Source organism: Carcharhinus amblyrhynchos, chromosome 14 (assembly GCF_965287045.1).
Source record: "Carcharhinus amblyrhynchos chromosome 14, sCarAmb.v2.hapA, whole genome shotgun sequence".
Lineage (NCBI taxonomy): Eukaryota > Metazoa > Chordata > Chondrichthyes > Carcharhiniformes > Carcharhinidae > Carcharhinus > Carcharhinus amblyrhynchos.
Window position 1 is genome coordinate 70,757,953 of NC_137337.1, and position 17,468 is coordinate 70,775,420.

The following is a 17,468-nucleotide window of genomic DNA, read 5'->3' on the forward strand; positions in this document are numbered from 1 at the left end:
AACATGCTCCTTCATGTAGCAAACGTAACGTGTACAAACAATCCAAATCAGACATGTTTCCACACATTTGCTTTGCAAGTTACCAGTCATAGCACCATTCAGTTGCAGTCTGGCTCTGTATGGACCACAGGTCACTGTAAAATCTGCTGTTTCAACAACCCACCCCCCACTCCAACAATCTTGCTATCATTTCAAATAAATAGAGTTAAGAACAGATTGGCCGTTGAATGGGTGCACTCGGCTGGAAGGGCTGAATGGCCCCTATCCCTGTCCCCGGGTATAAGACCTACTATTTATGCAACTTCTGGAAGCAATACCTTAAGACTCTGGATGGCATTTCCCTTTGGGTTGGTGCGAGGGCGTGTCGAGATGGCGCGACATTATTTACAATGAAACCCCCGGCGCTGGTTTAGTCAAACCCGCCACGCGGAAAAAAAGAACCGAACAAGTATTCTGAAGAGAGACAGGTTGACCTTTGACCCCCCCCCCCCCCTTTCACCCCCAACAAATGCTTCGGTTCTCCTCAGGTCGTTGCAACATGAGCAAGGTTCCCGATACGTTTCACCGACATGTAAAAACCGGTTTTCAAAATTTACAGGACACGTCATCACGTATTAAAGGGAGTCTCTGCAAGGGGCAAGCCTTCGATCGCCATCCACGCAGTGTTCTTCGACGAGACATTGTCTTTGTTCTGCTGGGATGGCCTATCTCTCAGCGACGAGGACCGGACACGAGAATTGCTTTGAACGAGTTGAAGGCCTTTCCCGCTTCAGAAGGGCAGTTCCCCACGCCGTTTCTGCTCCCCCCCCCCCCACCCCCCCACTATTGACCCTTCAACTAGACAAACCTTCATCCAACTCAGTTCAAACAACCCAACAGCATCCCAATACCTCCCCCCACCCACCCACCGTTCCCCCCAGCCCCCACCCCACCACCCTTTTGTAGTCCAATAAAAACCCTTCTGTAAGGCAAGAAAGCTCAGGAGTGAGTGACAAAGGTACAGAACACCCTCTACAAAATGTCTTGTGTCTTCGTTTGATTTGTAGGGAGGATGCCACCCTTTTCAATGGGGCCATCTCCAATGTCTTTTATTTTAAACCCTTAAAGAGTGGAATATTGTTGGCAAGTATTGCATTTGTGTTCGAAGAGATTCAAGTGGTGCGTCTCTTTGGGGGTAGCGGAGTTGGCGAGGGGTGGGGGGGAGCGGGAGCAGGGTGGGGTGGGGGGGGAGGGTGGTTCCCCTTTGCTTTAGAATCCCTTGATGTAGCAGTAGGCCTCCAAACAAGAAAACAGAATGTACAGTAACCACAGTCCCCCGAATAACATGGCAGTGACAACGCGGGGCCCCCACGGACCCCCGAGCTCGCCCCCGATATGCGGCCGCCTCCTGTACAGCAGGATGCTGACGCTGATGAAAGCAAAGATGGTGAAGAGGGTGACGGAAAAGGCCAAGGTGCCGGCGTCGACCCGGAACTCCTTGCCCTGGGATGCCCAGTAGATGGCAGCGACGGACCACGCCAACCCGATGCCCAGGAAGACGTTGACGGCGTTGCTTCCGGTGACATTTCCGATGGAGGCGTCGGCATAGTGGTCCTGGGCGGCGGCCACCTTGCTGGCAAAAGTATCTGTAAAATAACAGGAGGCGCAGTGGGTCAGCGCAACCACGAGGCAAGAACTTCCAAGGCATTCCCTGCAGTAAGAAGTCTCACAACACCAGGTTAACATCTCCACATCATGATTTCCTGCAGTGCCAGAAATAAAACACCCTCTTCCCCCCCCAGAAAAAAGTACTTGGAAATTAATTAACTGCTTTAGGGGAGATGATGGCTTAATGGTATTGTCGCTAGACTATTAATCGAGAAACTCAGGTAATGTTCTGGGGACCCGGGTTCGAATCCCGCCACAGCCGGTGGTGGAATTTGAATTCAATAAAAAATACCTGGAATTAAAAATCTACTGATGACCATGAAACCATTGCCGATTGTCGGAAAAACCCATCGGGTTCATTAATGTCCTTTAGGGAAGGAAAGTTATTGCAGAAGGTAAGGGGGCATGGGGTTGGGGGTAGGGTGTTAGCGTGGATAGAGGATTGGTTGTCAAATAGGAGGCAGAGAGTGGGGGTCAATGGGTGCTATTCGGATTGGCGGTTGGTGACTAGTGGGGTGCCCCAGGGGTCGGTGCTGGGGCCTCAGCTATTTACCATTTATATAGATGATCTGGAGGAGGGAACCGAGTGTATGGTGTCAAAATTTGCTGATGACACCAAAATTGGTGGAACGGCAAATTGTGCGGAGAGTGTGGAGAGTCTGCAGAAGGATCTAGATAGGCTGGGCGAATGGGCCAGGAACTGGCAAATGGAATTTAATGTTGGCAAGTGCGAGGTGGTCCACTTTGGTAGGAATAATGGTGGGAAGGATTATTACTTACATGGCGAAAAACTGCAGCAGGCGATGGTGCAGAGGGACCTCGGGTCCTTGTGCATGAGTCGCAAAAACCCAGCCTGCAGGTGCAGCAGGTGGTCAGGAAGGCGAATGGGATGCTGGCCTTCATAGCGAGGGGGATTGAATATAAAAGTAGGGAGGTCTTGCTGCGGCTGTATAGGGCATTGGTGAGGCTGCAGCTGGAGTACTGTGTGCAGTTTTGGTCGCAGCAGTTACGCAAGGATATTTTGGCCTCGGAGGGAGTGTAGAGGGGGTTTACTAGGCTGATACCGGAGTTGAGGGGGTTGAGCTATGAGGAGAGGCTAAATAAACTAGGCTTGTACTCGTTAGAGTTTAGAAGAATGAGGGGAGATCTCATTGAGACGTATAAGATGATGAATGGGATGGATAGGATAGAGGTGGAGAGACTCTTCCCGCTCAGAAAGGACAGTAGGACTAGGGGGCACAGCCTCAAGATAAAGGGGGGGGCGGTTTAGAACGGAGTTGAGGAGGAACTTCTTCACTCAAAGGGTGGTGAATCTCTGGAATTCTCTGCCCGTTGAAGTGGTGGAGGCTGCCTCGCTAAATATTTTTAAGACGCGGGTTGATGGGTTTTTGATAAGCGAGGGGATTAAGGTTTATGGGGAGAGGGCGGGAATGTGGAACTGAGCCACGACAGATCAGCCATGATCTTATTGAATGGCGGGGCAGGCTCGAAGGGCTAGATGGCCTACTCCTGCTCCTATTTCTTATGTTCTTATGTTCTAAATCTGCCGTCCTTACCCAGTCTGATCAACCCACGACTCCAGAGCCACAGCAATGTGGTTGACTCTCAACTGTCCTCGGGCAATTAGGGATGGACAATAAATGCTGTAAGTAGTCTCACAACACCAGGTTAAAGTCCAACAGGTGTATTTGGTAGCACAAGCCACTAGCTTTCAGAGCGCTGCTTATTTATCAGGTGAGTGGGATTTCTGTTCACTAACAGGGCATATAAAGACACAACCTCAATTTACAAAGTAATGGTTGGAATGCGAGTCTTTACAGGTAATCATGTCTTAAAGGTACAGACAATATGAGTGGAGAAAGGCTTAAGCACAGGTTAAAGAGATGTGTATTGTCTCCACAGGACAGTTAGTGAGATTTTGCAAGCCCAGACAAGTCGGAGGGGTTACAGATAGTGTGACACAAACCCAAGACCCCAGTTGAGGCCGTCCTCATGTGTGCAGAACTCGGTTATCAGTCTCTGTTCAGCGGCTCTGCTCGAGTCATGAAGGCCGCATTGGAGAATGCTCACATGAGGATGGCCTCAACCAGGATCTTGGGTTCATGTCACACCATCTGTAACCCCCACAACTTGCCTGGGCTTGCAAAATCTCACTAACTGTGCTGGCTGGAGACAATACACATCTCTTTAACCTGTGCTTAAGCCTCTCTCCACTCATATTGTCTGTACCTTTAAGACTTGATTACCTGTAAAGACTCGCATTGCAACCATTATTTTGTAAATTGAGTTTGTGTCTTTATATGCCCTGTTTATGAACTGAAATCCCACTCACTTGATGAAGGAGCAGCACTCCGAAAGCTTGTGGCTTTTGCGACCAAATAAACCTGTTGGGCTTTAACCTGGTGTTGTGAGACTTCTTACTGTGTTTACCCCAGTCCAATGCCAGCAACTCCACATCAATAAAAGCTGGCTAGCCAGTGATACCGCGTCCCACAAATAAACTTTTTAAAAACTGCCTATTCACACCGTCTCCATCTTATGCTTGTTATATACGTGGGAATTAGTCTCAGACTTAACAATGCCGTCACATAATTTCAGACATTGGAGGATTTGGAGAGGGTGTAGAAGAGGTTTACCATGATGCTGTCTAGATAAGACGGTATGAGCTATAAGGAGAGGCTGGACAAACTAAGGTTGTTTTCTCTGGAGCGGCAGAGGCTGAGGGGAGGCCTGATAGAAGTCTATAAGATCATGAGAGGCATAGATAGGGTTGACAGTCAGAATCCTTTTCCAGTATCTAATTCCAGGAGTATGCACATAAGGACAGACAGGGAAAGTTCAAAGGAGATGTGAGGGGTAAGTTTTTTACACAGAGAGTGGTATGTGTCTGGAACGCGCTGCCAGGGGTGGTGATGGAGGCAGGTATACGATTAGGGGGGTTTAAGGGGCTTTTAGATAAGTACATGAACATGTAAGGAATAGAGGGATATGGACCAAAGGCAGGCAGAAGGAATTAGTTTAATTTGGCTTCATGTTCAGTACAACATTGTGGGCCGAAGGGCCTGTTCCTGTTCTGTACTCTTCTATGTTCTATGTGTACACCGGGTGAATGCAGACTCCAATCAGAAGGTGATGTGACTTATTTTTAGTGTTGTATATACATCAGGTTCACTGTTCCTCAGGCAGCCACACTCTGCTAACGCCTTCCCTTGCTTTGAGCCTGGAAGATAGGCCTAACCCAGTGGGAAAGCAGAGGAACATCTGCCCCATGTACTGCCCAAGATGCTGCTGTAGACACTTGTCGAGTGCAAAGTGGCTGCCGCCTCTACGACTATCACTGCACATCGTTACAGCCAAAGCATTTGGAGACATTTCAATAGGGCAACATGTAGGACAGCGTGGTGGCACACAGTGGTTAACACTGCTGCCTCACAGTGCCAGGGACCCGGATTCAATTCCCGGCTTGGGTCACTGTCTGTGCAGAGTCTGCATGTTCTCCCCATGTCTGTGTGGGGTTCCTCCGGGTGCTCTGGTTCTTCCCACAGTCCACAAGATATGCAGGTTAGGTGCATTGTCCATGCTTAATTTTTCTTCAGTGTGCCCGAACAGGTGCCGGAGCATGGCGACTATCGGGTTTTCATAGTAACTTCACTGCAGTATTAATGTAAGCCTACTTGTGACACCGATAACAAAGAACAGAGTAAATTACAGCACAGGAACAGGTCTTTCGTCCATCCAAGCATGCACCAACCATGCTGCCCAAATGAAGTAAAACCCCCTACCCTTCCAGGGACCGTATCCCTCTATACCCATCCTATTCAAGTATTTGTCAAGGCGCCCCTTAAAAGTCACTATTGTATCTGCTTCCATCACCTTCCCTGGCAGTGAGTTCCAGACAACCATCATCCCCTGTGTAAAAAACTTGCCTCTTGCCTTTAAACCTTGCCCCTCGCACCTTAGACCTATGCCCCCTAGTAATTGATCCTTTCATCCTGGGGAAAAGGTTCTGACTATCCACTCTGTCCGTGCCCCTCATAACCTTGGCGACTTCTATCAGGTCGCCCCCCACCCTCCCCTCAACCTCTATCGTTCCAGGGAGAACAAACCAAGTTTCTCCATCTAGCCAAAGAAGCAAACTAATCAGTAAATGACTTTCTTTCTCCCGAGTTAGAACTGTTTTAAGTTAACATGAATATTCTCCATCAATTTCAATAGAACGCAAATAAAAGTAATCAGATAAGCAGAAAGTAGCGTTCATTTTCCTGGGGGGTTCTCACTGTCACGTACCTGGTATTGAAGTGCCGAGGGCGACAAACACCACAGCTGTGACTGAATCCTTCAGGCCAATCGTGCAGCCAAAGTGAGAGGCCAGATCACCAATGACGGCTGTTAGGAGACCGATGATGATGATGGATGTCATGAAGCAAGCCCACCCATTCCAGTATTCAGTGGGAGGCACGCAGGCAAACAGAACCTTCCAGAAGACGGTCAGAAAGTGCATCACGTAGTCGAAACAGGAGGGCAGCCGTTCCTCTCCCGTGTCTTCGTCCTCCTCGTCACCTGGTGGACATATCAGAGAGAAAGAGAGAGAGATCATAGTAAGCCAGATAGGCCAACCTTGCAGGGTCACAAGGTGAACTCCCCTGTAGGATCTGTTCTCTTCTTAGGATAGACACAGGCACAACCAGAGTGTTTTCTTGAGCATCATTTAAAAAGTAGCTTAACAGAAGCCAATGATACTGATTTACTGGAGAGAGAGAGAAAGGAGCGAGAGGCTCCAGGAAACTGGTTCCGATACAGACTTGATTTTGAACTCGTACAGGATTCAACTCAACTGAACCAAACAGATTATTGTTACTGACAATGCATGAGTTCTTTATCTGTATTATGAAATTACCAGGTACAAGCAGTGTCTGTAACTTTCAAAAACAATTCACAGCTGTGTGACCATGAAAAGCTTGTGTATGAAAAGAACCATTTCTGCTGATATCGCATTTTCAAATGCAGTCAATTTCTGAGCTCATCCCAGAATTCCTGGATGAGTTTTAAAATGTGGCCAAGGTAGCTTTAATGTTTAGCACAGAACCATAGAATCCTACAGTGCAGAAGCAGGCCATTCAGCCCATTGAATTTGCATTGACCACAATCCCACCCAGGCCCTATCCCTATGCATTTACCCCAGCTAGTTCCCCTGGCACTAAGGGGTAATTTAGCACAACCAATCCACCTAATCCGCACATCCTTGGAGTGTGGGAGGAAACCGGAGCACCCGCAGGAAACCCACGCAGACACGGGGAGAATGTGCAGACTTTGCACAGGCCGTGACCCAAGCCAGGAATTGAACCCTGGTCCCTAGTGCTGTGAGGCAGCGGTGCTGATCACAGTGCCACCGTGCTGCCCCATAGTGAGTTACATAGGCAGAAATATCTTAAAATGAAGCCTTTTAAACTGAAGCAAACCATAGAGAGGATCCCACATCCCCCCACCCCTCCACCCCCTGCGACCTGTCTTCCAGAAGGTGGATCTTCCAGTCCTGCCGATGTTTACAGTGCTTTGGTTTTTCCATCTTGCTGCCAGGAGAGGGGATGGGGAGGGGACCTGAAGATCTTACAATCTATGTCATGACTGATAAAAGTAAGTGTCTCATATGCCTCCTTAACTACCCTATTCACCTGCTGTACCACCTTCAGGGATCTGTGAATAAGTACCCCAAGATCCATGTCCACCTCTCAGCTTCCTAATGTCCTGCCATTCATTAAATACCCCCCGTCTTGTTATTTCTTCCAGAGTGCATCATCTTGTCCATTTCAGTGTTGAGTACAAGGGAAGGGCTGGAAAATCCCACTCATAATGTTTGAACACAACCTGTGCAGTCACCATCATGTAGATGTTCACCCTAAACCTGATCGGTGTGGTGGTGGAAGGCTGTTTGAGTGACCAGAGCCCGGTGTCCACTGGTGTAACACAAGGTTCGGTGCTGGGTCCCTTACTGTTTGCTATATATATGAATGAGAAAGGTGAAAATATGGGGAGAATGTGAAGCAAATTTGCAGATTACACCAAGATTGTTAGGGAGGTTAATAGCGAAGAAATAGGTTGTAGGTTACAGGTTGATCAAGTGGGCAGAGCAGTAGCAAAGCAGGGGTGACACGGTGATTAGCACTGCCGCCTCACAGTGTCAGGGACCCAGTTCGATTCCCGGCCTGGGTCACCGTCTGTGTGGAGTTTGCATGTTCTTCCCATGTCAGCGTGGGTTTCCTTCGGGTGCCCTGGTTTTCTCCCACACTCCAAAGATGTGCAGGTTAGATGAATTGGCCACGCTAAATTCTCCCTCAGTGTACCCGAACAGGCGCCGGAGCATGGCGGCTGGGGGATTTTCACAGTAACTTCATTGCAGTGTTAATGTAAGCTCACTTGTGATTAATAAATAAACTTAACACTGATAAGTGAGAAGCGATGTGCTTTGGAAGAAATAACAAAGCAAGGGGGTATTTATTGAGAGGCAGGACATTAGGGAGTTCAGAGGAACAGATGGATCTTGGAGTACTCATTCACAGACTCCTCAAGGTGGTACAGTAAGTGGATCGGGTAGTTAAGGAGGCATATGGGGCACTTGCTTTTACCAGTTGTGGCATAAAGACAAAGGAGGTAATGTTGGAGTTGTACAGAATATTGGTTAGGCCACAGCTGGAGTACTGTGTGCAGTTCTGGCCACCTCATTATAGGAAGTATGTGATTGCACTGGGGAAGGTGCAGAGGAGATTCACTAGGACGTTGCCTGGGCTGGAGCATTTGAGCTATAAGGAAAGATTGGATAGACTGGGATTGTGTTCCTTAGAGCAGAGAAGGCTGAGGGGGGTTCGTGAAATGTATAAGAGGCACGGACAGGGTGAACAGGAAGCAGATGTTCTCCTTGGTTCAGGGGTCAATCACGAGGGGACATAGTTTTAGGGTGAGGGGCAGGGGATTCAGAGGGGATTTGAGGAAAAAATATTCACTCTGTGGGTGGTGAGAATCTGGAATGTGCTGCCTAGGAAGGTAGTGGAGGATGTAAACCTTACAACCTTTAAAAAGTACTTGGACGAGCATTTGCAATACAACATTCAAGGATATGAGACAAGTGCAGGAAAATGGGACAGTGCAGAATGTAACTAACACTACATTCTGCACTGTCTCCTTTCCTTCTTCATGAATGGTATGCTTTGTCTGTACAACATGCAAGAAACAATACTTTTCACTGTATACAAATATATGTGACAATAATAAATTTTAAATCAAATCAAATCAAATGCTAAATTTTTGCCCAGTGTACCCAAACAGTCGGCCGGTATGTGATTTCAGACTTTTGTATCTTTTTTCCGACGGAAGAAGGTGTAAGAGAGAATGTCCGGGGTGCGTGGGGTCCTTGATTTCTAAGGCAGCGAAAAGTGTAGATTATTGATTGGTACCACATTTACAAACATCCAGTTTTTCCCAACGGAAGAAGGTGGAAGCGAGAATGTCCAGGGTGCGTGGGGTCCTTAATTATGCTGGCTGCTTTGCCGAGAAAATGCACCTAACTAGCACGTCGTTCGGACTGGAGGGGGAGCACCCAGAGGAAACCCACGCAGACACAGAGAGAATGTGCAAACTCTACACAGTGACCTAAGCCAGGAATCAAACCCTGAGGAAGCAGCGCTAACCATTGTACCACTGTGTCGCCCCTTCGGAACTGAGAAGTTCGCAATGCTCTTTTGGAAATTTGTCTCAAGGACAAACATCACCACTCAAATGAAAAATATTATATAAAGTACTAAAAGGGGATATTAATGAGAACTGGAACATCCATCAGCTGGGCTACACACTCACCAAGGCCAAAAATCCATGGTCACCGGAATTTCAATGAGAGTGAATCTGAGGACTGGGATAATGAGTTTCTTCTCGCTTTCCTATCTCTAGTCTGCGATTTCTGATGCAATTAATTTATGAATTCAAACAATAGCACCACAGTTCAGGGCCACTGAGACAGATAGCCATCAACTGAATCCTCAACACAGTTTTCCTGTGTTGACTTACAACTCTGGCAGAGATACAAAAACTCTTCAGAATACAGTCACCCAAAGCTGATCTTTAAGTTGTATTAGCCTGAGCAACAAATAAACGGCACAGGAAGATTCCCATCTGAGGTGTCATGTGTATTATTTTCATGATGCTCAGCTGGTTTGCGTCAAAAAAGAGAGTTTATCTTCATGGTTGTTTAGTACACTGAGTCTTATCTACAATAACTGTGGTCTGACTCAGGTTGTTAGGATCATACAGTGCAGAAGGAGGCCATTCAGCCCATTGAGCCTGCACTGACCAAAATTCCATCCAGGCCCTATCTCACCCTATCTAGGGTGGTACGGTGGCGCAGTGATTAGCACTGCTGCCTCACAGTGCCAGGGACCTGGGTTCATTTCCAGCCTCGGGTCAATGTCTGTGTGGAGTCTGCATGTTCTCCCTGTGTCTGTGTGGGCTTCCTCTGAGTATTCCGGTTTCTTCCCACAGTCCAAAGATGAGAGGATTAGGTGGATTGGCCATGCTAAATTGGTCAGTGTCAACAGGGTTAATGGGATGGGTGTGTAGAGTTACAGAGATAGGGCTTGGGTTGGATTGTGGTCAGTGCAGACTCGATAGGCTGAATGGCCTCCTTCTGTACTGTAGGGATTCTACGACTTAACCCCATGCACTTAACCTAGCCAACACCCCCTGACACTAAAGGGCAATTTAGCCTGGCCAATCCATCTGACCTGCACATACATCTTTGGACTGTGGAAGGAAATTGGAGAAAACCCAGGCAGATACTGGGAGAACACGCAGATTCCATACAGACAGTGACCCAAGCTGGGAATCTAACCCGGGTCCCTGGCATTGTGAGGCAGCAGTGCTAACCACTGTGGCACCATGCCACCCAGTTCCTAACTGACTATCCTCTACCCAAAACCCTTCAGATTTCTCAGAAGACAAAGGAAATTTGGCATGTCAGCTACGACTTTCACCAACTTTTACCGATGTATCACAGAAAGCATTCTTTCTGGTTGTATCACAGCTTGGTATGGCTCCTGCTCTGCTTAAGACTGCAAGGAACTACAAAAGGTCGTGAATGTAGCCCAGTCCATCACATAAACCAACCTCCCATCCATTGACTCTGTCTACAGTTCCCGCTGCCTTGACAAAGCAGCCAGCATAATTAAGGACTCCACACACCCCGGACATTCTCTGTTCCACCTTCTTCCTTTGGGAAAAAGATACAAAAGTCTGAGGTCACATACCAACTGACTCAAGAACAGCTTCTTCCCTGCTGCCGTCAGACTTCTGAATTGACTTACCTCGCATTAAGTTGATCTTTCTCTACACCCTAGCTATGTCTGTAACACTACATTCTGCATCCTCTCCTTTCCTTCTCTATGAATGGTATGCTTTGTCTGTATAGCATGCGAGAAACAATACTTTTCACTGTATATTAATACATGTGACAATAATAAATCAACTTAAATCAAATCAAATCTCAAACCATCGCATATAGGCCTTGTTCAGCTTACATTACAATGGTCGAAGCTGAGGCTAGCTATAGTCGGAAATAAATGAAACAGTGAGAAAAGTAAGGTGCATCACTGAATAAAACTAGGTACCTGAAAGGGAGCATGGTGGTACAATGGTTAGCATTGCTGCCTCGCAGCGTCAGGAACCCGGGTTCAATTCTGGCCTTGGGTCACATTCTGTGTGGAGTTCGCATGTTGACCGTTCAAACTTAGGATCCCCACAGTGCAGAAGGGGCCATTTGGCCCTTCAAGTCTGTACTGAGGCGTCATGTGTATTATTTTCATGATGCTCAGCTGGTTTGCGTCAAAAAAGAGAGTTTATCTTCATGGTTGTTTAGTACACTGAGTCTTATCTACAATAATTGTGGTCTGACTCAGGTAGTTAGGATCATACAGTGCAGAAGGAGGCCATTCAGCCCATCGAGCCTGCACTGACCAAAATTCCATCCAGGCCCTATCTCACCCTATCTAGGGTGGTACGGTGGCGCAGTGATTAGCACTGCTGCCTCACAGTGCCAGGGACCTGGGTTCATTTCCAGCCTCGGGTCAATGTCTGTGTGGAGTCTGCACGTTCTCCCTGTGTCTGTGTGGGCTTCCTCTGAGTATTCCGGTTTCTCCCCACAGTCCAAAGATGTGAGGATTAGGTGGATTGGCCATGCTAAATTGGTCAGTGTCAACAGGGTTAATGGGATGGGTGTGTAGAGTTACAGAGACAGGGCTTGGGTAAGATATTCTCTGACAGAATATCTTACACAGGTCCCCTCCTCTGCCCTAATCCATCTAACCTACACATCTTTGGACACTAAGCAGCAATTTAATATAACCAATCCATTTAACCCATACATCTCTGGACTGAGTGGGTGAACACAGTAAGAAGTCTGACAACACCAGGTTTAAGTCCAACCGATTTATTTGATAGTAAACTCACAAGCTTTCAAGGTTCCCGTCTTCGTCAGGTGAATGGAGAGTTCTAGCCAGAGCTTTTGAACTCTCCATTCACCTGACGAAGAGGGGAACCTTGAAAGCTTGTGAGTTTACTATCAAATAAATCGGTTGGACTTAAACCTGGTGTTGTCAGACTTCTTATTGTGTTTATCCCAGTCCAACGCTGGCATCTCCACATCCTGAGTGTGTGAACCAGAGCACCCGGAGGAAACCCACGCAGGCACGGGGAGAACGTGCAAACTCCACGCAGGCAGTCACCTGAGGCCGAAATTAAACTTGGGTCTCTGGCGCTGTGAGGCAGCAGTGCGGACCACTGTGCCACCGTGCTGCCCATAATTATCCAATACCATTCTCCATAAACATTAAAAAATATATACATCACACACTCTGCTTTCCTCAAATATTAATCAGAGTCTAAGGTCAGAATCTTATCATCGTTTGTGCCAACGGGATTTTCCCACCCCGTTGCAACAAACGGAGATTTGACTGGCCACCAAATTCTCTGATTCCACTGCAGTGAGAGCGTGGGGTGAACAGCTGTTTACATTCTACCCTAACTGTACACTCTAATCCTTGCACTGTCTAATCTGGCCTCTTCTGAGCTTTCCCCATTGGAATGGATTGGTTACAGCACAATTATGTAGTGGCTGCCTCCTCGTATCTGACCAGTTAAGTTCCATGGCAAATTAGCACAACCTTGGCTGCCTGAACTGGTCTCAAAATACCCGACTCTGGAAGAGAAAAGTTATTCATTTCTATCAGTTTTGCACCATTAGCAGCCAGTCGGATACTCTGTCCCAATTAGTGAGATTTCCAAAAGATTGGTGCTAAAAATAATCAAACACAAGCATTTGCATAAGCAATAACACATCTAAGAACCCCTTAACCACAAATGGAGCCTTCCACATGTCATCCACAGTACAAGTACTGGTCTCTCAGTATTGTCATTAGGTACCTACAAGGTTCCCTTTCCAGAGTTCGACACCATGATTTTAAGTCTAACTGCTTGTGCGGCATAGTGGTACGGCAGTTAGCATGACTGTCTCACAAATGCCAGGGTCTCGGGTTCAATACCCAGCTTGAGTGATTGTCTGTGTGGAGTTTGCACGTTCTCCTTGTATGGACTTTTTCCAGTTTCCTCTCATAGTCCATAGATGTGCGGATTATGTTGATAGCCATGCTACATTGACCATAGTGTCAGGGGGATCGCCAGGGTAAATGTGTGGGGTTACGGGGAAAAGGGTCTGGATAGACTTGTGGTTGGTGCAGACTTGATGGGCTGAATGGCCTCCTCCTATACTGGAGGGTTCTATGATTTTTTTGAATTCCATGTTTAAAGTTACAAAGCCAATACTCAGAATAGATAGGTCGAACCTAAATCCATCTCCTTGCTTGCTCCAAAAAACAAATTAAAATTAAATCCAATTCATGGTCCCCATAAGATAGGCGAACAAGATCCAGGCTGACAAACTAAGGCATTGCATCAGATCTTGAGCTTGATCCAACACTTAAAAGGCTGAATAAGTAGCATCCATCTGCAGGCATCCTAATCGAGGGGCAGCATGGTAGCACAGTGGTTAGCACTGCTGCCTCACAGCACCAGGGAACCAGGTTCGATTCCTGGCTTGGGTCACTATCTGTGTGGTGTCTGCACATTCTCCCCATGTCTGCATGGTTTCCTCCGGGTGCTCTGATTTCCTCCCACAGTCCAAAGATGTGTGAGTTCGGTTGATTGGCGATGGTAAATTAACCTTAGTGTCAGGGGGACTAGCAGGGTAAATATGCGGGGTTACGGGAATAAGGCCTGGTTGGATTGTCGTTGGTGCAGACTTGATGGGCCAAATGGCCTCCTTCTGCACTGTAGGGTTTCTATGAGAGAATGGATAATAATTCACCATCATCTGGCAAAACAATTATAAAACTTGGACTGGTGAAATAAGTAGTTACATGGAACTTTGTAAGTGGAGCTGTAGGAAACCTGACCAATACTGTGGCCACAGGAGGCCAGGGGTTGGGAATTCTGTGGTGAATAACTCACCTCCTGACTCCTCAAATTCCATCCATAATCTACAAAGCAGAAGTCAGGAATGTGATGGAATATTCTCCACTTGCCCGGATGAGGACAGCTCCAGCAACAGTCAAGAAGCTCACAACATTCAAAGTAGCCCATTTGATCACTACCCCATTCAACACCTTAAACATTCACGCCCTCCACAGCCAAGGCACAGTAACAGCAGTGTGCACCCTGTACAAGATGCATTGCAGGAACTCAACTGAGGTTCCACTGATAGTACCTTCTAAACCCGCAATCCTAATGCCCTGAGGGACAAGGGGAAGGAGGTACATGGACGTTATACCTCCTCCAAGTTCCCTTTAAAGTCACTCAGCATGCTTATCTGGAAGGTGGGAACCATCCCACCCAAACCCAGGCTCAATTTCACACTTGGGCAGGAAAGAAGAATCCCACCCATTCACCTACTAATGCCCTTAATGGCCACTTAAAGAGTCTTTGCCTACCCAGCCTCAATTTTTAGGCTGGTGGAACTGGAGTGGGTGGGGTGAGAAAGTGACATTGTGGGCATAATCTTACCAGCTCAGTGCACCCCTTGACTGGCATGGCGGGCTGGGAAAATGGCAGGAGAGGCCAAAAGTCCAACAGACACCTGGCGCGAATTGGACTGCTGTCTCCCAGCCTCTTTTTTATTGGCGCGAGCCACTTTGCCTGGATTTCTGTCTTATTATGGAGTTCGGCACGGCTGCTTCCCCCTTCCCAGATGCTTCCCACCTTCCCCAGCGTGACGTCACATTGGCGCAAATCATTACTGGTCTCTCCCAGCGGAGACTAGATGCCATGGCCATACCAGGGTTGTGGGGGCCACTGAAGCTCCTGGGTGGCCAGGGGAACAGCTTCCCTTGATATGTGTGCTAAGGGGAGTGCCAAGGGGGTGAGGCCTGAGTGGAGGTTGGGCTTGCACAGGGGCTGTGACAGGGGAGACTGTGACGGGGGGAGGGAACTATGGGGAGACAGGGGTGTGATGGGTGCCTATGCACAGAGTGGGGCCTATGCAAAGGCAGGGGCTGCTTATACTGGGATGGATCACGAAGGGGGCTATGATGGGTAGGGAAGGGAGGGTGGAGGGGGTGACCCCGATGCCCCAATGCCAGCAACCTGCGTAGGTGTGGGGGAGAACATGCCTCTGATGGAAAGGGTGGGGTGGGGGTGCGTGGTCCAATGTCCGTGGGGGAGATAGAAGGAGGTCTCCCAATTCACCAGCAGATCGAGGGCATCCTAGCAATCCAAAACCAGTTTCACTGACATGTTTAGGCCCAGTAACCACTAAGCCATCCTGTATATTGTCTACAATAAGTGGTCAGTATTTGCTTTGGGCATCCAGTCACTACAATATCCAGTGAGTTAGCAAACATTTCCCCCCTCTATTAGTCTGGACCAGATTTGAATCTAGATCCTAGTTGGGATAATTTCATTGAATCCCTACAGTATGGGAGGAGGCCATTCAGCCCATCGAGTTTGTACTGACCACAATCCCACCCAGGCCATATTCCCATAAGCCCACACATTTACACATTTGCTAGCCCCCTTGACATTAGGGTCAATTTAGCATGGCCAATTCACCTAACCCAAACATCTTTGGACAGTGCAGGAAACTGGAGATCCGGGAAGAAACCCACGCAGACACAGGGGGAACGTCAAAACTCCACACAGACAGTGACCGAGGTTGGAATTGAACTTGGGATTCTGGCGCTGTGAGGCAGCAGTGCCAACCACCGTGCCACCGTGCTGCTAATTTCTGACGTCCAGCCCAGTCCCTTGGACCCTGAGGCTTCTGCAGTCTGTTCACAACTACTGTCAGTTTTAACAGCACCGCACGCAACTACCTGTGCTGTTCTTATTATCAAACTGGATTACACTTAACAGCCAATTAACTTGTGTGAGTCAAGTACTCTGCAATGTCATTGAAAATATCAGGGCTGCTTTCTGCCTTTCGACACTGGTGGCTAAATAATTAATCATATTTTTATTATTTACTGCCCAGCATTGTTAAAAAGGAGATATGCAGTAATCCTGCGTTCCAAACGTACATACCCAGAGATGAGACTCATTAAAACTCAATTGAAATACAGCACTCCAACATAGCAGCGTGAAGATTAATTAAAACCAAGAAGACAGTAAGATAATGGCAACACAGGCCTCCACTCATTAGAATTAATAATTCAATCAAGACACATCACCAAATTCAAAATTAATTAAATTAGATAAATAACAACTGTTGATCTTGGTTAACGAGAACAGAAATTTCGCTGCTTACAGCCTGACTCCCTGTTGTATTTTCAGTTTTTCGATAGAAACGTAGAATCCCGACAGTGCAGAAGGAGGCCACTCAGCCCATCGAGTCTGCACCAACCACAATCCCAACCAGGCCCTATTTCTGTAACCCCCACATATTTACCCTGCTAATCCCCCTGACACTAAGGGGCAATTTAGCATGGCCAATCAACCTAACCCGCACATCTTTCGGGCTGTGGGAGGAAACCAGAGCACCCGGAGGAACCCCACGCAGACACAGGGAGAAACTTCCCACAGACAGTCACTAAGGCCGAAATTGAACCCAGGTCCCTGATGCTGTGAGGCAGCAAGGCTAACTATTGTGTCACCATGCTGCCCATAAAATTAAAAGTTTATTTATCAATCACAAGTAAGGCTTACATTAACACTGCAATGAAGTTACTGTGAAATTCCCCCAGTTGCCACACTCCAGCACCTATTCAGGTACACCAAGGGAGAATTTAGCATGGCCAATGCACCTAACCAGCACGTCTTTCAGACTGTGGGAGGAAACCCACACAGTCACAAGGAGAATGCGCCGACCTCACACAGACAGTCACCCAAGGCCGGAATTGAACCCGGATCCCTGACGCTGTGAGGCAACAGTGCTAACCACTGTGCCACCGTGCCACCCATGTTCATGTTAGCAAACCTTCTTTGCTTGATTAGAGCAGCATGCTTGGTTTGCTTACTCTTGAAAGGGTTGCTTCATTGCTGATCATCAAACTCATCGGCCTGTCCCCAGCTTCCACCCAGATCCATGGATCCCCTTCGCCCCAAGAGTTATGTCAAATTCATTCTTGGAAACATACAATGTTTTGGCCTCAGCTGCTTTTTGTGGTAGTGAATTCCGCTCTTTGGGTGAAGAAATTTCTCCTCATCTCAGTCCTAAAAGGTTTACCCTATCTCCTTAGACTGTGACCCCTGGTTCTGGACTCCCCCATCATTAAATAATTAATCATAATTTTCAT

The 17,468-nt window shown here is 47.5% G+C and overlaps 1 protein-coding gene across 2 annotated transcripts in view; it reads right to left on the minus strand.

Moving 5' to 3' along the window:
- Positions 1–1,248: 1,248 nt before the first annotated feature.
- The window catches only part of slc8a3 (solute carrier family 8 member 3), a 408,213-nt gene continuing 391,993 nt past the window's right edge, over positions 1,249–17,468 (minus strand). For both annotated transcript variants that reach the window (XM_080202059.1, XM_080202058.1), the window contains exons 7-8: positions 5,935–6,207; positions 1,249–1,625 (exon numbers count right to left, since the gene is read on the minus strand). In XM_080202059.1, coding sequence (XP_080058185.1) covers positions 1,249–1,625; positions 5,935–6,207 — 650 coding nt within the window. The remainder of the gene's footprint in view (positions 1,626–5,934; positions 6,208–17,468) is intronic.